This window comes from Dendrobates tinctorius, unplaced genomic scaffold (genome assembly GCF_039654945.1).
Source record: "Dendrobates tinctorius isolate UK_male_01 unplaced genomic scaffold, ASM3965494v1 ptg000155l, whole genome shotgun sequence".
Lineage (NCBI taxonomy): Eukaryota > Metazoa > Chordata > Amphibia > Anura > Dendrobatidae > Dendrobates > Dendrobates tinctorius.
In genome coordinates this window covers 19,257,949-19,284,538 of record NW_027361822.1, presented here as the reverse complement: position 1 = coordinate 19,284,538, position 26,590 = coordinate 19,257,949, and the positions used below count along the sequence as shown (strand labels likewise).

General features: G+C 45.8%; 2 protein-coding genes across 2 annotated transcripts in view; both read left to right on the top strand.

Annotated features, from left to right (window-relative positions):
• Positions 1-26,590, top strand: part of LOC141051008 (uncharacterized) — a 407,743-nt gene that overhangs the window by 147,531 nt on the left and 233,622 nt on the right. The window lies entirely within an intron of this gene.
• On the top strand, positions 3,004-11,720 carry LOC141051077 (uncharacterized). Its single transcript, XM_073547935.1, has 7 exons — positions 3,004-3,142; positions 7,968-8,117; positions 8,247-8,426; positions 8,511-8,634; positions 8,725-8,822; positions 9,021-9,111; positions 10,445-11,720. Exons 1-7 carry the CDS (start codon positions 3,116-3,118, stop codon positions 11,395-11,397), a joined length of 1,623 nt encoding a protein of 540 aa, XP_073404036.1. The 5' UTR covers positions 3,004-3,115; the 3' UTR covers positions 11,398-11,720.

The following is a 26,590-nucleotide window of genomic DNA, read 5'->3' as shown; positions in this document are numbered from 1 at the left end:
GACACTCAGAAACAACACAGGAACTAGTATCTGGGTTAGAAAGGAACTGTCCAACAAGCTGAGTAGCTCAAAGGGAAGAGCTACAGCCTGGTGCACAAGAGCTACTGGGTTTGAATCCTGACAGTACTCCCCTCCTTCAAAGATGGTCTCTAGACATCTGAGGAGCTGGCTTCTCTGGATGTCTCTAATGAAAGGCTCTTGTAAGTCTAGGTGCATGGACATTGCCCTCCTGCTCCCATGAATTATCTTCTGGTCCCTAACCCCTCCATTGCACCAAATACTGTAACCTTCCTCTAAATCTTCTAGAGTCCAGAATTTCATCCACAATATACTCTTCTTCACCACTGACTTTTTCTGGTGGAGGAGGTGGCTGATATAAGAGGCAAACATCAGCTATTCAAAAATATAAAAAAAAATCAACATTTAAGACTCATATGACAACAGTCTATGGTTCTTGGCCAACTGAAGAACAAACACATAAATTCAAAAGTCAACATAAAGATAATGGTCTATGCCTCCTGGCTTACTGAAAATAGATGTCTGGATAATTAAGATTAAATGTTCGAATCCTGACAGTACTCCCCTCCTTCCAGGATGGTCTCTGGACATCTGAGGTGCCTGCTTCTCTGGATGTCTCTGATAAAAGGCTCTTGTAAGCCTAGGTGCATGGACATTGCCCTCCTGCTTCTATGAATTACTTCTGGTCTGTAACCCCTCCATTGCACCAAATACTGTAATCTTCCTCTAAATCTTCTAGAGTCCAGAATTTCATCCACACTGTACTCTTCTTCACCATGGACTTTTTCTGATGGAGGTGGCTGACTTCTTCCTGGAAATGGGTTCTTACCAGTAGTGTAGCTACTGGGGGGGGGGGCAGAGGGGGCTGTTGCCCCGGGCCCAGTCACATGCAGGGGCCCACTGGGAGACGTGGCCAGTATCTGAAGTGTCAGGGTGAGAGCAGCGCAATGCTGGCTCCCCTGTCTGACAGACTACTCTGCACAGTGGCAGGTTGCAGAGCCTGTCTGTGTGTGTAGTGTATGGTGCTGCTGTCTCACCCAAGGAGCTCCTTCCTGGCCAGCAGCAGCTGCAGTTTCTGCTGTGTAAGCTCTGGTTGTCTTAGGCACGCTGGGTCCTAGTGCCCTCTGTGTGCATACACTGGACACTTCCTGATCCTGCCTCACTCACTGCCTGAAAACTTCATGGTAAGTGGGGATGGAATTTATTACATTCATTCAGCTTATGCATGTCATGGTCACTGTGGGGTGAATGTGAGAGGATGGTGGTATTGTGGGGACAGAGTACGGGGGGGTAATGTGAGAGAATGGGGTATTGTGTGGCAGCGAGGACAGGGCACAGGGGGTGAATGTGAGAGGATGGGGGTATTGTGAGGCAAGGGGACAGTAACAGGGAGTGAATGTGAGAGGATGGTGGTATTGTGTGTCAGCAGGGACAGGACACAGGGGGTGAATGTGTGGATGCGGGTATTTTGAGGCAGAGGTGACAGGGCACAGGGGGTGAATGTGAGAGGATGTGTGTATTGTGAGGCAGAGGTGACAGGGCACAGGGGCTAATGTGAGAGGATGGGGTATTGTCAGGCAGAGGGGACAGGGCACGGGTTGAATGTGAGAGGATGGGGTATTGTGAGGTAGGGGAGACAGTGCACTGGGGTTAATGTGAGAGGATTGGGGTATTGTGTGGCAGCGAGGACAGGGCACAGGGGGTGAATGTGAGAGGATGGGGGTATTGTGAGGCAAGGGGACAGTAACAGGGAGTGAATGTGAGAGGATGGTGGTATTGTGTGTCAGCAGGGACAGGACACACACGGCTCCGCTCCGTACACCTCGTACACACGCGGCTCCGCTCCGTACACCTCGTACACAAACGGCTCCGCTCCATACACCTCGTACACACACGGCTCCGCTCCGTACACCTCGTACACACACGGCTCCTCTCCGTACACCTCGTACACACGCGGCTCCTCTCCATACACCTCGTACACACGCGGCTCCGCTCCGTACACCTCGTACACACACACGGCTCCTCTCCGTACACCTCGTACAAACGCGGCTCCGCTCCGTACACCTCGTACACACACGGCTCCTCTCCGTACACCTCGTACACACGCGGCTCCTCTCCATACACCTCGTACACACGCGGCTCCGCTCCGTACACCTCGTACACACGCGGCTCCGCTCCGTACACCTCGTACGCACACGGCTCCACTCCGTACACCTCGTACAAACGCGGCTCCGCTCCGTACACCTCGTACACACGCGGCTCCTCTCCATACACCTCGTACACACGCGGCTCCTCTCCGTACACCTCATACACACGCGGCTCCGCTCCGTACACCTCGTACACACGCGGCTCCACTCCGTACACCTCGTACAAACGCGGCTCCACTCCGTACACCTCGTACACACACGGCTCCTCTCCGTACACCTCGTACACACGCGGCTCCTCTCCGTACACCTCGTACACACGCGGCTCCACTCCGTACACCTCGTACAAACGCGGCTCCACTCCGTACACCTCGTACACACGCGGCTCCGCTCCGTACACCTCGTACACACGCGGCTCCGCTCCGTACACCTCGTACACACGCGGCTCCGCTCCGTACACCTCGTACACACACGGCTCCGCTCCGTACACCTCTTACACACGCGGCTCCGCTCCGTACACCTCGTACACACACGGCTCCACTCCTTACACCTCGTACACACACGGCTCCGCTCCGTACACCTCGTACACACACGGCTCCGCTCCGTACACCTCGTACACACGCGGCTCCGCTCCGTACACCTCGTACACACGCGGCTCCGCTCTGTACACCTCGTACACATGCGGCTCCGCTCCGTACACCTCTTACACACAGGGCTCCGCTCCGTACACTTCGTACACACACGGCTCCGCTCCGTACACCTCGTACACACACGGCTCTGCTACATCCCCCTGTAAACCCCTCCTGACCCCACACAGAAACTTCTCCTCATCCGGCACCATGACAACCAGCACAGCACAGTCCTGCATACACTGAGGCCCCTGATCATGTGACCCCTGACTCCTCCCCTCCTGTGACCTCATCCCAGGTCCTGTGCGCACAGAGCAGCCATGTATGTGGTGTGCGGCTCTGCAGGTGGAGGTAGGTGCTGGAGAGTCCCGTGTCACCTCCCTGACAGGCGGCGGATCACCGCCTCATAAGACACAGAGCAGCGCAGCTGCCTTGTTTTGGCCATTACCTGCGGTCACTGACTACCCAGGCCTTTCACAGCTTATTCTATAAGATTTGTCCACCGGCAATACCTTTGTGAGATTCTCACGTATTCTCTTACCCTAGTACACTGACGAAGGTCTATAATGACTGAAACGTTTGTATCTAGTGGCTACTGCATGTAGTAAAATTATTTTTCCCATCCACCCCGACGCTATGACCTCTGTGGTAGAAAGAGCTGGTAAATGGTGTGACATTAGGGATGTGGTTAAGGCTGTGGCCATTCTCCTGTGATGCCCTTGGGAGGTAGGATTACTGCCCAGATGATAAAAATGATCTTAAAGCTTTGTATCTCTGCTTTAATCATTTCAGTGATATAAGATCTGAATCATCTGTCTAAAAACAAAACCCGTTGCATTGTTAATAGATTGCACTAGTTCCATTAATTATCCAGCCTGTGGAAAATGGATAGGAAATGGATGACTTCGGCACTGAGAAACTGACGAGTGCAGAGCAAAATTTCATGTTTTGACCTTTATCAAGGTTGTTTGTCAATATTATATACAAAAGAATAATTCAATATGCATGATATATATGAAAATGCAGGCAATATAAGTAATACCAGGATGGAGGCATAATAAATCAATGTAACATGCAAAAAGAAATCTGATAATATTAAACACAATCACAGTAGCACAAAAGAGGTACTTTATTTTGTGGATTATAAGACGCATCGGACCATAAGGCTGTGTGCACACGCTGCGGAATGCTCTGCCGTTTTGCCCTGCGGTTTATCATCTCTACAATGGAGCAGATGGCAAACGGCAGCGGAATCCACAGAAAGAATTGACATGTCATTTCTTTCTGCAGATTGAAAACCGCAGCAAAACCGCACGGAATAATCTGCACCGTCTGCACTGCGGTTTTTGTTTTCCATAGGTTATAATGCTACTGTACACCTCAGCAGAAACTGCTACAGTTCCGCAGGGCCAAAACCGCTGCAGATCCGCATCAGAATCCGCAGCGTGTGCACACACCCTAAGACGCAAAATGTTGAACAACACTGGGGCCAGGACTGAGTCTTGTGGTACACCACTTGAAACACTCTTCCAATTGGATGTTTGTTCATGTCTTTTTTTTAAAATGTGATGCCCAGAACTGGACACAATATTCCGGATGAGGTCTGACCAAAGTGGAGTAGAGGGAAATAATGACTTCACGTGATCTAGACTGTATGCTTCTGTTAATACATCCCAGAATTGTATTTGCTTTTTTTGCTGCTGCATCACATGACTCATGTTCAGTCTGTGATCTATTAGTATATCCAAGTCTTTTTCACATGTGCTGTTGCTTAGCCCTATTTCTCCCATTCTGTATATGCTTTCTTCATTTTTATTGCCAGATGTAGTACTTTGCATTTTTCCCTGTTAAAAAACATTCTGTTAGTTGCTGCCCAGAGTTTTTGTTCAGATCTTTTTGAATCGTCTCTCTCTTCTCTAGTATTAGCTATCCCTCCTAGCTTTGTGTTATCAGCAAACTTAATCAGTTTACCCTCAATTCCTTCATCTAAATCTATATATATAAAAGTGAATGTATGTGTGTATCAGCCACGCCCACTCCACATAGCTCCACCCAATCACTAAGCATCTTTCATTTCACCAGAGCTGTTTAAAAGAAGCTGAGCTGTGATTGGTTGCTATGAGCAACAGTTTTCCCACTCCACAACACCTCAGCAGACACTGACCGAGTGGGAGAAATCTAGCATCCCTGGGAACATAAGGTCTCAGCCATTGTCTGCCCCCCAGAAAGGAGCAGAGACCACATGACAGAAATGAATATCCTTCCCGTGCCCATATGCCCATCACACATCCTCCATCCCATAGTCCAGTGCTCATATACCCATCACACATCCTCCATCCCATAGTCCAGTGCCCATATAACCATCACACATCCTCCATCCCATAGGCACATGTTCCCTCTTAAAGGGATCTCCGGTATGGAAGTCAGGGCAAATCCCTCCGCGCTCTGATTCTGAATCCAGACTTCTATTATAGGGATCATTGGTATGGAAGCGAGGGCAAATCCACTCAGTGCTTTGGTTCTGATCCCAGGTCTCTCTTAAAGGGATCCCCGGTATGGAAGTGAGGGCAAATCCACTCTGCGTTCTGGTTCTGACCCCAGGCCCCTCTTAAAGGGATCTCCGGTATGGAGGTGAGGGCAAATCCACTCTGCGCTCTGGTTCTGACCCCAGGCCTCTGTTAAAGGGATCCCCGGTATGGAAGTTAGGACCGTTCCACTCAGCGCTCTGGTTCTGACCCCAGGCTGATGGAATGATGTGGGATATTAGTGATAGTAGTCCGGTAGCTCTGGCTGACGGGATGATGTGGGATATTAGGGGTAGTAGTTCGGTGGCTCTGACTGATGGGATGATGTGGGATATTAGTGGTAGTTGTCCGGTGGCTCTGGCTGACGGGATGATGTGGGATATTATAATGAATGCGGCTATGCGGAGTGGGCAGGGCTATACACTCAGAGATATATATATACAGATATAATCATTATAATTTGTTATAACTAACTGTAGTTAGTTACTATGCCGGGCTCTTCAGCTAGTTATTGATAAAGTTGTTGAACAATATAGGGCCTAGGACCGAGCTCTGTGGTACCCCACTTGAGACATTCTTCCAACTGGATGTGCAGCCATTTATGGCCACTCTTTTGGTTTGACCACTAAGTCAGCTATGAAGCCACCTAACAGTAGACTTGTCTATTCCATATTTGGTCATTTTTTCAATAAGGGGATTTTGTCATAGAAGGAAATCAAGTTAGTCTGACATGAGTTATTAGTTACAAACCCCCATGCTGACTCTGGTTGATCACTTCATTCTTATCCAAGTTCTTACATACATATTGTTTAATAATTTGCTCAAAGATGTTTCCTGGTATAGAAGTCAGGCTCACAGGCCTATAGTTCCCGGAGTTCACTGTCACGATTCGACTAGTGAGTGACCTGGGACCAAGGACACCTTTCCTGGTTCAAACACTAGGGGGCGCCATAGCTCACCCTGTTCCCCGGGCCGTTGCCCTATCTCTTATATAAGGCCTTATTCTGTTCCCTTCCCCCACCCAGGGAAGAGGAGGCACTACTGTGCACCACAGTACACCAACCTGACAGACAGGGTAACAAAGACAAGGGAAAACTGAAAACTCCACACACACAAAATATGCACTCACATATAACAGAGGTATTCACTAGGGTGTGTAGGGAGGGGGAAGAAAGCAAAACAGGGAAGGATAAGGAATTACCAGGCGTACAAACAAGACAACAGTTGCTAATAAACTCCTGCAGCTCTCCTTTTTAAAACCAACTTCTCCACTGCTATGTCTTGCAGCAATTGCTAACTCAGGCAAGGATTTGGTAATTGAGCCCAGATTTTATAGAGAAAAGGAGTGGCTAACCGAGCACCTCTGAATGCAGGAATTTCCAACATGGCCAATTAACCCCTGCTCTACTGTACTCAAAGAAATAAACATGTTTAATACACTGGAGAAGTGCTTCTTCTCATTGGCGGAGTAGGAGTCACCAGACGCTGCGGTCTTCTGGCTCTGCTCCATTGTGGTAACCCAGTGACATTCACATTTTTCCCCTTTTTGAAAATAGGGCAACATTTGATCTTATAAAAAAAGCCAAGAAGCCCAGCGCTGCCTATGGTCAGCACGCAATACATAAAGTGCATATGCACATATTGATTTCTAACTGTACTTTAAAATGAGACATTTAGCTAGCAAACAATTGATCAATTCTTTGAGCCACCTCGCCATGTCACGGCATTCTCATACATTTTTTATATACACTGTGCTATTACGGCCTCCTAAATGTATTAAAAGCAAGACTATATTAAATGCAAACGTACCCGAAGCATTTCTGAATCACTCCCATGGCGCCAGAAGGGCAAGCGCAGATAAAGGCCAACCAGGACGGACAACCTCGCATTTCACATCTGACCTCCAGACTGCCAGACCAGCAACCATGGATGAAGGATGAAACAGGCCCAGACACAGGTGTATAATTAAGTAGAACCTAAGCTATACATCTCATGATAATGTCCTTACAAGAAGTAAATATAGAACATCGTGTGAGGGGTTGACACGCATAGATCCTTCTTCAGGTAGACACAGGAACACTTTGGTGGTGAAACACCGGCTGGTTTATTTACATCAGCATACACCAACGCAGGGTTCAGAAAAACAAAAGCAGAGCCTTCCTGGCTTAATGGAAAACAAAACAAAGGTATCAACTTGCAGATACCACACACTGTCCTCAGCTCCGCCTTGGAGTTACCTGGGAGTACCTTCTCTCCCAAGACACTCACCATCGACTGACTCTCATGCCCAGGTATTTAACAACCCATGTGATGATCACATGACCTTGACCTCATAAAGGTCCTGTCAGGACTCTGCAAGTGGAGATATGGTGGACCTTCTCTCTCCCGCTCTATGAAGTTCCACTAAAACCAGTCCATAACATAACTTAACCCTCTCAGTACATAGCATGCTGGAGTTAAACTATTCTGGTTTTACATCACTGAAGTCAATATGCGCAGTGACACACATCTCCTTTCATAGACTGTGCCAGTGACCCTGTCACAATATACATTATACAACTCATCACAAGTTTCCCCTTATTATCGCCAGTAATTGTATTCTTACGTAGGATCTTTATGATGTTACATCGGCTCATCTTCTTCCCATTCAGATCCCTACAATATCAGATCTTCTCAGTGAAAATCTTCTATATAAGAGAATTTTCCTGATTGACCCATCAAGGATGGATTGGGACAGGGACAAGATGGCGGAGAGGATATTACACCTCACCCTAGAGATCCTCTTCCGGCTTACTGGAGAGGTGAGCAATTCTGATGACTTTACATTACCTTATTCGTATCTATGGGAATAACAGATGGACAGAACGGGAGAGGTGAGGCCTCTGGAAATGTCTGTAGTGAGATTTATTAATGTGTCTTTCCATAACCAGGATTACACAGTAGTGAAGAAGACCTCTAGTGAGCGCTGTCAGGACCCTGTGTCTGAAGGATGGGGGAGACCTCTGAGCCCAATCAATGGGCCCACGCCTCATCCCCTGATATACGAGGACATCAATGACCGAAAGATCCTAGAACTGATCTACAAGATGATTGAGCTTCTGACTGGAGAGGTGACACTGCTGGGAATGCTGGGACATTATACAGTAATGATATGAAGGGATCAGGGGGAATGATGGTATCATTTTATGTGTCAGGTTCCTATAAGGTGTCAGGATGTCACTGTCTATTTCTCCATGGAGGAGTGGGAGTATTTAGAAGGACACAAAGATCTGTACAAGGACGTCATGATGGAGGTTCCTCAGCCCCTCACATCACCAGGTAATAGACAGGACTAAATACACACGGCCTATAATTATCTGTATGTAAAGAATGAGTTAAATCCCTGTATGCTTTTTTTTTTTTTTTTAGTTCTATCCAGTAAGAGGAAAACACTTGAGCGATATCCCCATACTCTTCTCTCATTTGACTGTAAACAACAAAATCCCAATGTTCCTCAGGATCATCAGGTAGATGGAGAGAAGGTGTCATGAGATCTCCCCTATGATGTGTAGACGGCTGTGATTGTCTTGTGCTCAGTCTTGTTTTATCCACCAGTATTATATGTTTTATACTTGTGTAATGAGAACGGTGGAGATGGCAGGATTAGAGCTGATCATAGATGTGACTTCTCCATCTGTCTGTGACTTTTACATTATTTGTTTCAGGGTGAAGATCTGACCCATATTAATACTACAGAGACATATGTGAGGGGTGATGAATGGTGTAAAGAGGAGATTCCTACAGATAACCGCCCAGGTGAGTAGTAATCACTAAAGGCAGAAAAGTCTCAGACTATTATCCACCTCCAGCTTGTAGAATTATGTGTCACTTTTTTTTTAGGTTTTGTTCACTAGGCTTTTTGATGAGCATTTTTACTGAGAGAAAGATTTGGTGCGTAGGCTACTTTTACACTTGCCGTGTTTTTTGCGGCCCTTTTTTGCGGGCCGTATTGCCGTAATTTTCACGGTAGTCCGCTGTTTCCGCAGAGCTAAAACCGCTGTGGAAACGCAGCAGATTTCACTGCGTGTGCACACACCCTTAAAATGAATCAAAAAGTAGTTTAAAAAAGGGTCTAAAAACCCACTCAAAATCACACTTTCTTAATAAAGAAATTTAAAAAGTAGACAAATTTGGTATCCCTACGTCCATAACAGGCAGATTTATTAAAATATAGCATTGATTAACCTGTAAGGTAAAAGATACAACCACTTTTTTATTTTTTACCAAATTCTGAAATTTTATAAGTATCCAGCTTATCAAGGTGCAGAAGAAGTTGGCAATGGAGGCTGGAATGGAGGTCTGTCTTCTTCAGCGATGAGTCCAGTTTTTGTCTTGGATACATTGATAGCCAGACATTAGTCTGGAGACTATGCAGGCCATGCCCCAAAGAATCCTTCACAAGAGAATGTCACACTGGTACTACTTCCATGATTATGGTGTGGGGCGGCCTGGTGTATGGTGTCTGGACATGGAAGAGGGTAAGTCTGGCATATTGTGGTACATCTCTACCACTGCTCCCGAGGCCTAGTATTGTGTACCAGGCTGACAACAGCACAGCAACCAATCAGTGGACTCACTGACTGACCAGCAGAACGCTCTCCATGTGATGTCAGTGCTGCAGCCAATACTAGACATCGGGAACAGTGGCAGATACTCGCCTGTGAATTCAGAGAAGGTGAGTCCACCACAGTTAGTTTTTCTTATAGAAAAATGCAGCGATGGCCATAATACATTTTGAAAGAGAACAACCCCTTTAATGTCAATGATAATTTATTCTGTTATAATTATGCTTACCAGCAAGGATGTGCAAACTGTAAAAAGCTCGATACTGGCTGAAACATACAGTGGGTGTAAGGTATACCTGGCAGTCACCCTTTTAATGGGATTTGGACTTTGCTTTAGGAAGTCCCTAGGACCCAGGAATTAGTCACTGACTGACATTTTATAGTTTATGAGTTAAAAAATAATCCAGGTCATGCACAGAAGTCAGAAAGCAGTTCAGAAGCATGCAAAGATCAATTTCTGGTAATGATTCAATGGCTATTGAAAAAATATATATATATATATTTCAATATTTTATTTTTGATAGATAACTGGACCATGATCTCAGAGGAATATCTGATAATTTCACATTTTAATGCAAATGATCCTGGTATTACAACTGATACTTTTGAAGAGCATCCAATTATACCGGACATACCTCCAGTCCTTCTTAAGATAGACAAATATAACAAAGGGGATGGTGAACATCAAAGAGCGAACACAAGAAAGAAGCCATTTTCATGTTCAGAATGTGGGAAGTCTTGTATAACGAAATCTGATCTTACTAAACATCAACGAATTCACACAGGGGAGAAGCCATTTTCATGTTCACAATGTGGGAAATGTTTTGCAGACAAATCAACTCTTGCTAAACATCAGAAAATTCACACAGCGGAGAAGACGTTTTCATGTTCACAATGTGGAAAATGTTGTTTTACGAAATCTGATCTTGTTAAACATCAGCGAAATCACACATGGGAGAAGCCATTTTCCTGTTCAGAATGTGGGAAATGTTGTTCTACAAAATCTGATCTTACTAAACATCATCTAATTCACACAGGGGAGAAGCCATTTTCGTGTTCAGAGTGTGGGAAATATTTCAATCGGAAAACAAACCTTGATTCACATCTTAGAATTCACACAGGGGAGAAGCCATTTTCGTGTTCAGAATGTGGGAAATGTTTTACAGAAAAATCACATCTTGTTAGACATCAAAGATATCACACAGGGGAGAAGCCATTTTCATGTTTAGAATGTGGGAAATGCTGTTCTTCAAAATCTGATCTTGTTAAACATTATCTAATTCACACAGGGGAAAAGCCATTTTCATGTTCAGTCTGTGGGAAATGTTTTAATCTCAAATCAGTTTTAGTCTCGCATGAAAAAATTCACACAGGGGAGAAACCATTTTCATGTTCTGAATGTGGGAAATGTTTTAATCGGAAAACAAATCTTACTAGGCATCTGAGAATTCACACAGGAGACAAGCCATTTTTCTGATCAGAGTGTGGGAAATATTTTACAATCGCATTAAATGTAGTTACACATTGGAGAAGTAATTTTCATTTTCAAAATGAGGACTTTTTTTAAAATCCCTTTTTTTAAAACTCTAAAAAAAATCACACGTGTACATAGACATTTTCTTTTAAATAATTTACTTGGCAAATTGTATGAGTGACAGTCAATGTAAATTCACACGTCGTCATACAAGAGAAATGGAAAACAATTTAAATCACTAAATGATGACTAATAAATGTAAGCAATTACCAATAAACATCTGTTATTAGAAAGCAAACAATGGAAATAAAGCATCTATAAACTGATTCGGCACTTTATTATATACACTGATCCCCACATCATGTTCCCACATGCTTTATACATCCATTAGCCCTCTGTGTCTGTACTGTTACACACTTAACATTATGGCTGGTCCATACAATCAGGGCAACTGTTACCACCCACCTTTCGTGTCTCCCCTTTTTCCTCATAGACTGTAAGCTTGCTAGCAGGGCCCTCATTCCTCTTGGTATTTGTTATAATCTGTGATTATTGTTATGCTGTAATGTCTATTGTCTGTACAAGTCCTCTCTGAAATGTAAAGTGCTGCGGATGTGAGAATCGGAGGCGATATGCTAATGACGCTTGGCTCCTGCTCTGCTGCGAGCATGATCAGTGTCAGTGCTCTGTGCTTCAATCCTCTCGCATGAGATGATCACAGCACAAAAGCGTAGGAGACGGAGAAATGAATTTATCCATCTCCTCCATTGCCGCTGTCCGCGGGAATGGAACTGCACTCGGTTGATATCAGAAACTAAATCTCTGAGCACGCCAAAATACTCGACGATCACCCGAGCATGCTCAGGAAAACCCGAGCAACGAGAATACTTGCTCATCACTAGTTACTACCTCTTGCCAACAACTGCTGCTCCTTCTGGTTCTTCCTTTCTCAAAGTCATCACTTTAGCAGTCTCATGCCAGACCATGTCTCAGTGCTGTTCCTTCTAGTCACAAGCTCTATCCCACTTTATGACCTAATCTTGTTCTTCATTGTAAACGTGGTTTATCGCCACCACATTTATTAGCCTCCCATCTCAATGTCACCATGCTGCATACTGCTCCGACCCAGTGGCTGCCTGTTACACACACTCCATAGGGACTGGTCATATACACAGAAGTTGGGGTTTTACTTGTTTGTTCTCACAATGCTTTATTACACTATTAGTTTAGTTTTTTGCTATTATATGTTCCATGGTACATTGTCTTCAGGCCCCTTTATATAAACACTCATCATTTTGTATGTCCTGGAGGACAATAAAGTGTTGAACATGGTCCAAACATGGCAGGCGCACATAGCCAGGGCACATCGCAGGCCGTTACCAGAGTCGCGATCGTGTGATTGCAGAAGGGGCACTCCCACCGAGGTGTCCAGACTGATGTATCTATGTGTTGTGTTGTAACCCATGGCAACGCACTCCATACATAAATGATTGCTATGTCCCTATTCTCACCCCCCTCACCTTTTTTCTTTTCTCGTCTCGTTTTGTCTACAAAGACCTTTTATATATGGAGTGGGTTGCCATGGGTTACAAGACAACACATATATACTAATGCTAAACATGGATTGGTGGATTTACTCAATACCCCTCTGTAAACAATGGATAAAATACTGGATATGGGGACAATTTTCCATCTTTTTATTATATTGTATAAGGTTATCATATATTGCTATGAGGGGCTTTATGGCGTGCATTGATATTTTTGTATATGCTGTATTTTAAACAAGGGGGTTTCCCTTCTGTGGTGATTGGTGCATGTGTGCCGGCCACACTCTCTAAACCTGCTCTGTATGTTTCTACGTATACTTGATAATGACCTATGACACGTCGAAACGTTATATGATGGCGGAATAAACTTTGACACGAAGTGCATCACCTGGGCCTGGACGCTGTTTATTTTCCTTTATTCTGCTAATCTTCCAAGTGGGTTCCTTGGATCTCTGAATGAGCATCCACTTTAGTGAGTCCTCAGTCCTGCATCATATGACCCCAGATCATGTGACCCCTGACTCCTCCCCTCCTGTGACCTCATCCCAGGTCCTGTGTGCACAGAGCAGCCATATATGTTGTGTGCGGCTCTGCAGGCAAGGCCTGTTTCACACATCCGTTTTTTGGCGTCCGCCAAAGTGTGAAAAACGGATGCTAACGGATCCGTTTTTTGGACGGATCCACTTTAGCCACTAATGCAAGTCTATGGGGAAAAAAAAACGGATCTGCCAAAAAAAATGGCGGATCCGTTTTTTTGGCAAAACGGCGGATTTTAACGGACGTGTAAAAACGGATGTGTGATACAGGCCTTAGTGATGGGAAATCTAGTTCCTTTTGGTGATTAGTTCACCATGAACTAGTTCACTGAAAAGATTAGTTCATTTAGTTCAGTATTTCTCTGCTGAGAAGAGATTGATCAGTTCTAGTTCGTTACACAGAAGCTGTGGCTCCTAGGGTGAGTTATAGTTTTGTTAAAATGATCAGAACTAGTTAATACATCTGATCATTATATAACATTAGCAAGACTGATCTTCTAGGCTACAGGAGGCTGATCTTATCACAAAGACAGGCGAGGGGCATGAACCACACACAGAAACTCTCTCTCATACACATATATGAGCTGTGTCTGTCTACTGTGCAATTTCAGTTTTTATTAATATTATTACTATTATAGTTGTATTTGATGTGTGGTATAGTGTTTTACGACCTTCTTTTCCAGCATCAGGAGCTATAAAGAGCAAGGGTGAGACAGAGCAGGGAGCGTCCTGGAGCTGGAGGAGGGATCACTCTCTGTCTCCTCCCACTTGCTGTTTAGTTCATAATGAACTAATCTCTGTCAGGATGGTGAACTAGATGAACTACTCACTCACGAACTACCCATCACTACTGCAGGTGGAGGTAGTTGCTGGAGATTCCCCATTACTGGGCGCAGGCGCTAGAACATTTGTTTTTGTCATTCTGGGCTTCATATAAGGGAACCTGTCACGTTGAGGGTAGAAAACGTCAGCGATTCTCTCACCGTCTCCCTGCATTGTCATCAGTTAGAGCCGCGCTCGTTTCTCCTCCGTCCCATAGACGATTAATAGAGAGAAGCGCACATGTCCCCTGTAGAAGCCTCTCTGTGGTTCTATATACCGGACTTGTTTCTATCGCGGTTTCTTCAGGTGACATTTATAAGTGCGGCAGTTACAATGAATGACTCCTGTAAATCCCCCTCATAGCCGCTTCCCGGGACTCTCTCAGTGTCATTGCACTTTGGATTTTCGGAGTCCCTGTGACCAGAACGTCTCCTGAATTAATAATCGGCAACATTATCCGCATAGATGGCAGATTCTGGGGGAAAGACACAATAAACATGGAGTTCACTCCATCACTCAGGCGTCCATTGTTTCCTTCAGTCTGTTTACATTGCTGCAATGACGATACTGGATGCCGGTATGTCTGAGATGTAATTCTTCTGTTACATGATGGTTTATGGAGATCATCTGCCCAACATGTGGACACACCATGAAGATGTGACGTGGAGATTTCTTCATAACATATTGAATAGATTCTTTATGATGTATCATCAGCTCATCTTCTCCCATTCAGGTCCCTACAATATCAGATCCTCTCAGTGGAGATCTTCTATAAGATGCATTTTCTAATTGACCCAGTAAGGTTTTCTAAGAACAGTGACAAGATGGCGGAGAGGATATTACACCTCACCCTAGAGATCCTCTTCCTGCTTACTGGAGAGGTGAGAGATTCTGATGACGTCACATTACATCATTCTTATCTATGGGAATAACAGATGGACAGAACTGGAGAGGTGAGGACTCTGGAAATGTCTGTAGTGAGATTTATCAATGTGTCTCTCCATAACCAGGATTACACAGTGGTAAAGGACTTTTAGTGAGTGCTGTCAGGCACCTATGTCTGAGGGATGGGGAAGACCCCTCAGTCCAATCACGGGGCCTCCACCTCACCCCCTGATACATGAGGACATCAATGACCAGAAGATCTTGGAAATCGTCTACAAGATGATTGAGCTGCTGACTGGAGAGGTGACACTGCTGGGAATGCTGAGACATTATACTGTAACGCTATGAAGGTATCGGGGGGGATGACGGTATCATTGTATATCAGGTTCCTATAAGGTGTCAGGATGTCGCTATTTCTCCATGGAGGAGTGGGAGTATATAGAAGGACACAAAGATCTGTACAAGAACATCATGATGGAGGTTCCCCAGTCACTCACACCACAAGGTACACATGACTAAATACACATGGCCTATAATCAGGGCCACCATCAGGGAATTACTACCCTGACTGGCGTATGGGACCCGATGAGCAGAGTCGGTCCGCATCGGGCCCCGTCTCTTCTGCTCACTGGGCCCCAGTGGCAGGATTTTGCCAGTGCACGGACCCGCACAGCAGTAGTTAAAAGCAGGCCAAGACAGGTCTCCACCACTATGTGGGCCTCCAGCCCTTTAAATCTTCTGAGTGAAGGCCCTGAGTGCGTGCGCTGTCTAGTTGCACGCGCCGACAAGGGGCGCGGCAGTCCGCGTCAGTGCGCGAGCATGGCTGCTTGCCCTCGTTCATGCGTGCGCGCGGCTGCCGACCAGCGTGGGCAAGCAGGTGACCGTGCGCATGCACAAAGGGCCAGAATTTGAAAAGGCCGCCTCTGCAGCACGCTTAAGGCTCCTCTATCTGTGTCTGACATCCGAGAACCCTGCCCTCACTGCTGACGCTGGACAGTGGACACATCTCATCTCTTCATCCTTCCCCCATCTCAGGGACCTGGGTGAGTGCCAAGATGAAAACTTTTTTTATGTATATACAGCAGGTGAACCTATTTAATGTGTAAAGACGTCTGTATATACAATATATAAGTGATACTGCTGTATATAATCACTGTATCACCTCTAATGTATGTATAGCAGTCCTTATACATTATATAGGCGATGTGTATATACGTTATATAGGTGATACTGCTGTGTGTGTGCGTATATATATATAGTATACATGTGTATTATATGGAAAATATACACATACACACAGAAGTTTTGCCTATATAAGAATACAGCAGTGTGTATATATGTATATATATATATATATATATATATATTTACACACCACAGTGTCACCTATATAGCGTATATACACATCCGTATCAGTTTTGTCTATATAATGTATATAGACTGCTGTATATAAAATATGTAAGTGATACTGGCTGCTACTGTACTGCTATATATAATCACAGTATCACCCATATAATGTATATAAAGCAGCAGCAGTCTATATACATTTTGGCAATACTGCTACTTATGTGTATATACGCTATATATAGGTGATACTTCTGTGAATATATGTATATATATATACACACAGCAGTAACACCTATATAATGTGTATACAGCACCCTATACACATATATACATACACACAGGGTGTGTATACTGAGACACCTATATAACGTATATATAGTAGTCTATACATTATACAGGTGATACTGCAAATGCTGTATACACATTATATACACTATACTGGTATATATATATATATATATATATACACACACATATATTTCGCCTACATAATGTATATACAGCAGTCACAGTATCAACTATATATTGTATATACCGTAGTTTCAATGTGATATATATTCAGCAGTCACAGTGCCTCCTATATTATCCTATGTACATCAGCCTCAGTGTCTACTATGTGATATACTGTATGTATGTCTCCTGTTTAACATGGTGTGCGCATGGTCTAGCGTTTGCTCGCGTTCGTATGTGTTTTCGTGCGCATGCGGTTTTTTGTCGTGCGCGCCCAACGCAACCTGTTGCATTTTTGGGTCCGTCCAACAGCGTAAAAAAAACGCATGCGCACTCTTGCGCACGGAATGCGACAAAATAACGCATTAGTTTATGGGAACGCAGGCGTTCGCATGGATATGTGCACGCATGCGTTTTAAGAGTTAACATGGCTAGAAACTGGTTAAAATGCATGCAAAACGCATGATGCGTTTTCTGCATCCGTTTCTATTGCGCGCGAAACGCTGCTCTAAAAAATGCTAATGTGAAAGTAGCCTAGGCTGGTTTCACATTAGCATTTTTTTGCGCAGCGCATTGTGTGCGTCCATGCGCAGGTGTCCTGCGTCCCTATCTTTAACATGGGGACGCATGGTCTAGCGCTTGCACGCGTTCGTATGCGTTTTCTTGCGCATGTGTTTTTTTGTAGTGTGCGCCTAGGCGCGCCGGACGTAACCTGTTGCATTTTTGGGTGCATCCAACATTGTCAAAAAAACGCATGCGCATGGAATGCGGAAAAATAAAACATTACAGTCTATGGGAACACAGGCCATGGACATGCGCACGCCTGCTTTTAAAATCGCATGCGTTTTAAGCGTTAACATGGCTAGAAACTGGTTAAAACGCATGCACCTAAAAAAGCAAGCGAATGAAAAACGCATGATACGTTTTTTGCATGTGTTTCTATTGCGCACGAACCGCAGCGCTAAAAATCGCTAATGTGAAAGTAGCCTACTATGTATGTGTGTGTGTATGTATATATATATATATATATATATATATATATATATATAGTACAGACCAAAAGTTTGGACACACCTCATTCAAAGAATTTTCTTTATTTTCATGACTATGAAAATTGTAGATTCACTCTGAAGGCATCAAAACTATGAATTAACACATGTGGAATTATATAATTAACAAAAAAGTGTGAAACAACTGAAAATATGTCTTATATTCTAGGTTCTTCAAAGTAGCCACCTTTTGCTTTGATTAATGCTTTGCACACTCTTGGCATTCTCTTGATGAACTTCAAGAGCTAGTCACCGGAAATGGTTTTCACTTCACAGGTGTGCCCTGTCAGGTTTAATAAGTGGGATTTCTTGCCTTATAAATGGGGTTGGGACCATCAGTTGTGTTGTGCAGAAGTCTGGTGGATACACAGCTGATAGTCCTACTGAATAGACTGTTAGAATTTGCATTATGGCAAGAAAAAAGCAGCTAAGTAAAGAAAAACGAGTGGCCATCATTACTTTAAGAAATGAAGGTCAGTCAGTCCGAAAAATTGGGAAAACTTTGAAAGTGTCCCCAAGTGCAGTTTGCAAAAACCATCAAGCGCTACAAAGAAACTGGCTCACATGAGGAGCGCCCCAGGAAAGGAAGACCAAGAGTCACCTCTGCTGCGGAGGATAAGTTCATCCGAGTCACCAGCCTCAGAAATCGCAGGTTAACAGTAGCTCAGATTAGAGATCAGGTCAATGCCACACAGAGTTTGTGCAGCAGGCCTTCATGGTAAAATAGCTGCTAGGAAACCACTGCTAAGGACAGGCAACAAGCAGAAGAGACTTGTTTGGGCTAAAGAACACAAGGAATGGACATGAGACCAGTGGAAATCTGTGCTTTGGTCTGATGAGTCCAAATTTGTGATCTTTGGTTCCAACCACCATGTCTTTGTGCGACGCAGAAAAGGTGAACAGATGGACTCTACATGACTGGTTCCCACCGTGAAGCATGGAGGAGGAGGTGTGATGGTGTGGGGGTGCTTTGCTGGTGACACTGTTGGGCATTTATTCAAAATTGAAGGCATACTGAACCAGCATGGCTACCACAGCATCTTGCAGCGGCATGCTATTCCATCCGGTTTGCGTTTAGTTGGACCATCATTTATTTTTCAACAGGACAATGACCCCAAACACACCTCCAGGCTGTGTAAGGGCTATTTGACCAAGAGGGAGAGCGATGGGGTGCTACGCCAGATGACCTGGCCTCCACACCCACCAGACCTGAACCCAATCGAGATGGTTTGGGGTAAGCTGGACCGCAGAGTGAAGGCAAAAGGGCCAACAAGTGCTAAGCATGTCTGGAAACTCCTTCAAGACTGTTGGAAGACCATTTCCGGTGACTACCTCTTGAAGCTCATCAAGAGAATGCCAAGAGTGTGCAAAGCAGTAATCAAAGCAAAAGGTGGCTACTTTGAAGAACCTAGAATATAAGGCATACAGTATTTTCTGTTGTTTCACACTTTTTTGTTAATTATATAATTCCACATGTGTTAATTCATAGTTTTGATGCCTTCAGAGTGAATCTACAATTTTCATAGTCATGAAAATAAAGAAAACTCTTTGAATGAGAAGGTGTGTCCAAACTTTTGGTCTGTACCGTGTGTGTATATATACTTTCATATGTTAAAGTTTGGGCACCCCTATTAATGTTAACCTTTTTTCTTAATAACAATTTTGGTTTTTGCAACAGCTATTTCAGTTTCATATATCTAATAACTGATGGACTCAGTTATATTTCTGGATTCAAATGAGGTTTATTGTACTAACAGAAAATGTGCAATCTGCATTTAAACAAAATTTGACCGGTGCAAAAGTATGGGCACCTGTCACGTCGCCGTCAGACTCGGGGCCTGCTGTTCCGCCCTCAGCCACTAGGAGGCGACGGACTGTCACGCCGCCCTCGGGCTCGGGGCCTGCTGTCCAGGCCTCGGCTACCAGGAGGCGCCGGACTGACATGTCATCGTCGAATTCAGGGCCTGCTGTTCCGCTCTCAGCCACTGGGAGGCGCCGTGGCTCGCGCCCGAGTAATGGCGGCAACAGTGAAAGGGCTTCTGCGCAGGCGTCTAGTGGACACAGACTCCGCTCCTCTGTCAGTCATGAAGGGGTTGGTGTATCGTCATCAGGTCTGGTCCTGGGGGCGGTCCTGATGACATCATCAGCCCGGGAGCCTGTGAGGGATGACCTGATCCCTCAAATACCTTTGGACTGGGCTTGCAAGCCGCCGGATATATTCTTGGTTCCCCTGCGTGTTACTGTGTGAATTGCTGTTGACTGACTCTGACTTTTGCCTGGACTTCTGACTCTGCTTCTGCCTAACGATTCTGTACCTCTGCGACTCTCCTGGTTTATGACTCTGACTTCGGCCTGGATTCTGACTCTGCTTCTGCCTAACGATTCTGTACCTCTGCGACTCTCCTGGTTTATGACTCTGGCTTCGGCCTGGAATCTGACTCTGCTACTGTCTACTGTTTTTATACCATTTCTGCCTGACTGGTTTAGTCTCGGATATCATTGCCTCTGTGTCCTGTATTGGAACACCTTTCTGGCGACCGTCCTGCTCTGGTCATTGCTCCTATTCAGACAGCGCCTCCTGGGCTCTGCTATAAATTCAGATCCCTGTATAGGGGTAAAGGGTATCAGTGTTTCTCAGGGTGCTGTCTGGCTGCAGTCCAGACCGCAGGCAGACGTCACATTATATCCGGCCCAAAAAAATAAAACTGCTCTTGTGTCTATCCTTAACACATATAAAAGCAGTTTTCCTTACCTTTTTTTTTTCTTCCTCCTGACTGAGCTGATTCCTGGCCCAAACACCTGTTACATTGCACAGCCTGGAAGGTCACTCTCAGGCTCAAGCATGCTGCAGCCTGGAAGCTTCAAAGAAAATGCTGGCTGTTGGAAATCCACATTCCTGGAGCATCGCCCCCTGGACAGCTTTGGGGGTCAGGTATTGCCCGCAAAAGCGGCCAAACTGTTGTTACCAGTTTCCCTTTCTTTTGCTAAGAAACGTCTGTGTGTGAAGGCTTATGTGGATTGTGGTGCTGCCGGCAACCTTATGGATTTTTTATTTGCTAAGAGTCTGGGTGTACCTCTGCTAAGGCTTAAAGCGCCTATTCAGACTATTACAATTAATGGTACATCTATAGACCAGGGAGGCGTGGAATTCATTACTGCCGAAATTTCTATGTCAGTGGGGACATTACATAACGAACAAATGTCATTTTTTGTTATACACAATTTATCAGATCCAGTTGTGTTAGGCATGCCATGGTTGCACCAGCATAATCCAGTTATTGACTGGCGCATAGGTGATATCGTGCGCTGGAGTCCACGGTGTCAGAATCACTGTATGTCACTGTCAGTGAGCCAAGTTAAAATTAAAAACCCCTCCATTCCATATGCATTCGGAGATTATGAAGATGTCTTCTCCATAGTGGAGTCTGAGAAACTACCTCCTCATAGAGAGTACGACTGTCCTATAGACTTGGTCCCTGGTGCCCGTCTCCCTAAGGGGAGAATATTCAACCTCTCGGGTCCGGAGCGTGTAGCCATGAATGACTACATAGCAGACAGCCTACGTAAAGGCTTTATTAGACCTTCCACCTCACCTGTAGGAGCTGGGTTTTTCTTTGTAGAAAAAAAAGATGGTGGACTCAGACCATGCATCGATTATCGTGAGCTGAACGCAATTACTGTAAAAAATCAGTACTCGCTCCCACTCATTCCTGATCTGTTTAATCAGTTACTGGGAGCCCGCTGGTTTACTAAACTTGACCTCCGGGGGGCATATAATCTGGTCCGCATAAGAAGCGGTGACGAATGGAAAACGGCCTTTAATACACCTCTTGGTCACTTTGAGTACCTTGTAATGCCGTTCGGACTCAGTAACGCACCTGCCGTATTTCAACACTTTGTCAATGACATTTTCAGGGACATTTGTGGGGTGTATGTCGTCGTGTATCTGGATGACATTTTGATTTATTCGGCTGACCCTGTGACACATGCTCAACACGTCCGTTCGGTATTGCAGAGACTGCGAAAAAACTCCTTGTTTGCGAAATTAGAAAAATGTGTTTTTTTTTGCTGAAGAGGTACAGTTCTTAGGATACATGGTCTCAGGCAAGGGGTTTCGCATGGACCCTGCCAAGATTCAACCCATTAAGGATTGGGTGCAACCCAAATCGCTGAAAGCGCTGCAGCGGTTTTTGGGATTTGCGAATTATTACCGCAAGTTTATCAGGGGTTTCTCTGAGATTGCCAAGCCACTCACGGACCTTACCCGAAAAGGGGCGGACGTGACTAATTGGAATCCTGAGGCAACCCGAGCTTTTTCTACACTAAAGGAGTGCTTCGTGGCCAACCCGGTGTTGATTCAACCAAACTTGGACCACCCCTTTATTGTTGAAGTAGATGCCTCCGAAGTCGGAGTGGGAGCAGTGCTCTCGCAAGGCACTGCATCCCTCACTCAGCTTCGCCCATGTGTGTTTTTCTCCCGCAAATTCTCTGCCACGGAGGGAAACTATGACGTCGGTAATCGGGAATTACTGGCGATCAAATGGGCCTTCGAGGAATGGCGCCACTTCCTCGAAGGTGCCAAACACAAGGTCACTGTTATTACAGACCACAAAAACCTAACCTACCTAGAGTCAGCTAAAAGACTAAATCCCAGGCAGGCTAGGTGGGCCTTGTTTTTCTCCAGGTTTGATTTTATAATCACCTTCCGCCCTTGGACTAAAAATGTGAGGGCAGATGCCCTCTCTCGCAGTTTCTGCCCCACACAGACCGAGGACTGTGAACCAGTCCCAATATTGGCTAATGGAATCGTCGTGTCGGCAGTGTCTTTGGACCTTCTGGAGGAGATCCGTAGGTCTTCAGAGCAAGTTCCTGACACTACGCCCCCCAAAAAATTGTTCGTTCCGGCTAACCTTCGTCTGCAGGTTCTAAAAGAATCGCACGACTCTGTCCTGGCAGGCCATCCGGGTCTCAATAATACCACCAGGTTGGTAACTAGGAACTTTTGGTGGCCGACGGTGGTCAAGGACTGTAAGGACTATGTTTCAGCGTGTGAAGTCTGTGCCCGCGCCAAGTCCCTCCATAGTCGCCCTGCTGGCTGGCTTCACTCCTTGCCCACCCCTGAGAGTCCATGGACCCACATCTCCATGGATTTCATTACAGACCTGCCGCCATCAGATGGGAAAACTTGTATCTGGGTGGTGGTAGACAGGTTCAGCAAGCAGGGCCATTTTATTCCCCTGTCTGGGTTGCCTAACTCTGAGACTTTAAGTAAGTTGTTTATCATGCACATTGTACGTCTGCACGGCGTTCCGGCAAATATTGTGTCCGACAGGGGTACCCAGTTTGTCTCGAAGTTCTGGAGGGCATTCTGTAGATGCATTGGTGTGGAGTTGTCCTTTTCTTCGGCATACCATCTCGAAACTAATGGTCAAACTGAGCGTACTAACCAAGCTCTGGAACAATACCTCCGCTGTTATGTGTCAGGACATCAGACCGATTGGGTGGAACATCTGCCATTGGCTGAGTTCGCCCTCAATAATCGATATCAAGACTCCATTAAAACTACCCCTTTCTTTTGTAACCTTGGACTACATCCGCGCTTTGGGTCGTTTTCGGCCAGGATGTCGGAGCTCCCTGGGGTTGAGCAAAATATACATCGGCTAAAAACGATTTGGTCTGAGGTTAATTCAAATTTGAAAGGGGCTCAGGTTAGACAGGCTTCGGCTGCAAATAGACGACGATCTAAGGGGCCGCACCTGGGAGTTGGCGACAAGGTTTGGCTCTCTACAAAAAATATCAAGCTTAAGGTACCGTCCGCCAAACTAGGTCCCAGGTTCATCGGCCCATACGAAATTATCGAGGTAGTTAACCCAGTAGCCTTCCGCTTAAAACTTCCAAAGTCATTCAAATTGCCTAACGTATTCCACAGGTCTCTCCTCAAACCTTATCGTTCTCCCATTCACCCTGTTCAGTCCCCTCCTCCTCCTGTTTCGGTCGGGGGAGCTCTGGAGTACGAAGTCCAGGGTATCCTTGACTCCCGCCTTGTGAGGGGCTCAGTACAGTATCTGGTACACTGGAAGGGCTACGGCCCAGAAGAAAGGTCCTGGGTTCCTGCGGGGAACGTCCATGCCAAGGCATTAATTAGGAGATTTCATCTTCTTCACCCTGTCAAACCGGGTTTTGAGGGTCCGGAGGCCCCTCCTGGAGAGGGGGGTACTGTCACGTCGCCGTCAGACTCGGGGCCTGCTGTTCCGCCCTCAGCCACTAGGAGGCGACGGACTGTAACGCCGCCCTCGGGCTCGGGGCCTGCTGTCCAGGCCTCGGCTACCAGGAGGCGCCGGACTGACATGTCATGGTCGAATTCAGGGCCTGCTGTTCCGCCCTCAGCCACTGGGAGGCGCCGTGGCTCGCGCCCGAGTAATGGCGGCAACAGTGAAAGGGCTTCTGCGCAGGCGTCTAGTGGACACAGACTCCACTCCTCTGTCAGTCATGAAGGGGTTGGTGCATCGTCATCAGGTCTGGTCGTGGGGGCGGTCCTGATGACATCATCAGCCCGGGAGCCTGTGAGGGATGACCTGATCCCTCAAATACGTTTGGACTGGGCTTGCAAGCCGCCCGATATATTCTTGGTTCCCCTGCGTGTTACTGTGTGAATTGCTGTTGACTGACTCTGACTTTTGCCTGGACTTCTGACTCTGCTTCTGCCTAACGATTCTGTACCTCTGCGACTCTCCTGGTTTATGACTCTGACTTCGGCCTAACGATTCTGTACCTCTGCGACTCTCCTGGTTTATGACTCTGACTTCGGCCTGGATTCTGACTCTGCTTCTGCCTAACGATTCTGTACCTCTGCGACTCTCCTGGTTTATGACTCTGGCTTCGGCCTGGAATCTGACTCTGCTACTGTCTACTGTTTTTGTACCGTTGCTGCCTGACTGGTTTAGTCTCGGATATCATTGCCTCTGTGTCCTGTATTGGAACACCTTTCTGGCGACCGTCCTGCTCTGGTCATTGCTCCTATTCAGACAGTGCCTCCTGGGCTCTGCTATAAATCCAGATGCCTGTATAGGGGTAAAGGGTATCAGTGTTTCTCGGGGTGCTGTCTGGCTGCAGTCCAGACCGCAGGCAGACGTCACAGGCACCTCAACATAAAAGTGACATTAATATTTCATAGATCCTCCTTTTGCAAAAATAACAGCCTCTAGTCGCTTCCTGTAGCTATTAATGAGTTCTGTTATGATGAGTCACCGAAGGAGGAAAAAACAAAATACCAGCTAAGTCCAGAAAAACCAGAGAGGTTGGCAGCTATCGGATTGCAGACCCCTGAACCTATCCACAACAACTAGCAGTAGCCGTGGGGGGTTCCTACGGTGCCCTAGACCCCTCGATCACAGCCGGAGAACTACATAGCCTAAACACAGAAAGGGGAAAAACTAAACTGCCCCAGAGCAGACCCCAAAGCAATAGGCAGCCCCCAACATATAATGACGGTGAAGCAAGTTGAAAACACTAACACAGATAGAAAGATAGGTTGAGCAAATGATGGGGCCCAAGCTAACTACATAGGACAGGATAAGAAAGCTGCTGTCTGCCATCCGCAAAAACCCTATCAAAATGAGCCAACCGACTGATAGGAAAAACAGGCCCTGAAGTCGCTAGGCTTCAAAAGACTATATCAGCACTCAGGTATATTCTGAAGACAGAGCAAAAGATCAACAGATCAGAGACAAAAATGGAATTCAGCTCACCCCCGGCCGGGGATGGCAGAACTCCCAAAAAACAAGGCAAAACAAAAACAAAACTGAAGAGTACAAAGCAGAGCAGAAAAACTTAGCTTTGAGATGCAGGAATCAGACTGGTCTCCAAGAATCCAGCAGGAAAATCACCAGCCAGGAAGAAGGGCGTCAGCAGCCTTATATCCAGTCCTCAATTCCAGCCACCCAGTCATCATCTAGCTGCCCAGGTGTTTGGTAATCAGTCTCACTACCTTCCTTCACTAGAGGAGGGAGTTCATCAGACCTCAATGGTGAAGGGAAAAATGAACTCACAACAGTACCTCCCCCTTGAGGAGGGGTCACCGAACCCTCATCCATGCCACCAGGGCGATCCGGGTGAGCCCGATGAAAGGCACGCACCAATCTTTCAGCATGAATATCAGAGGCAGAGACCCAGGAATTATCCTCCATAACCCTTCCACTTAACCAAATACTGGAGTCTCCGTCTAGCCAGACGGGAATCCAGTATCTTCTCTACCTCATATTCCATGTTACCTTCAACCAAAATAGGGTCAGGAGGTGCCACCACAGGAACTACTGGTTCAACAAACCTCTTCAACAAGGACTTATGAAACACATTATGAATTTTAAATGTGACAGGAAGAGACAACCGAAAAGATTATTAATCCGGTCATTAATAATCTCCAAAATCTTGTAAGGTCCAATAAATCTAGGCTTAAACTTAGGAGAAGCCACCTTCATAGCGATATTTTTTGATGACAACCAAACCATATCACCCACCTTAAACTGGGGATCAACGGTCCTACGCCGGTTGGAAAACCGCT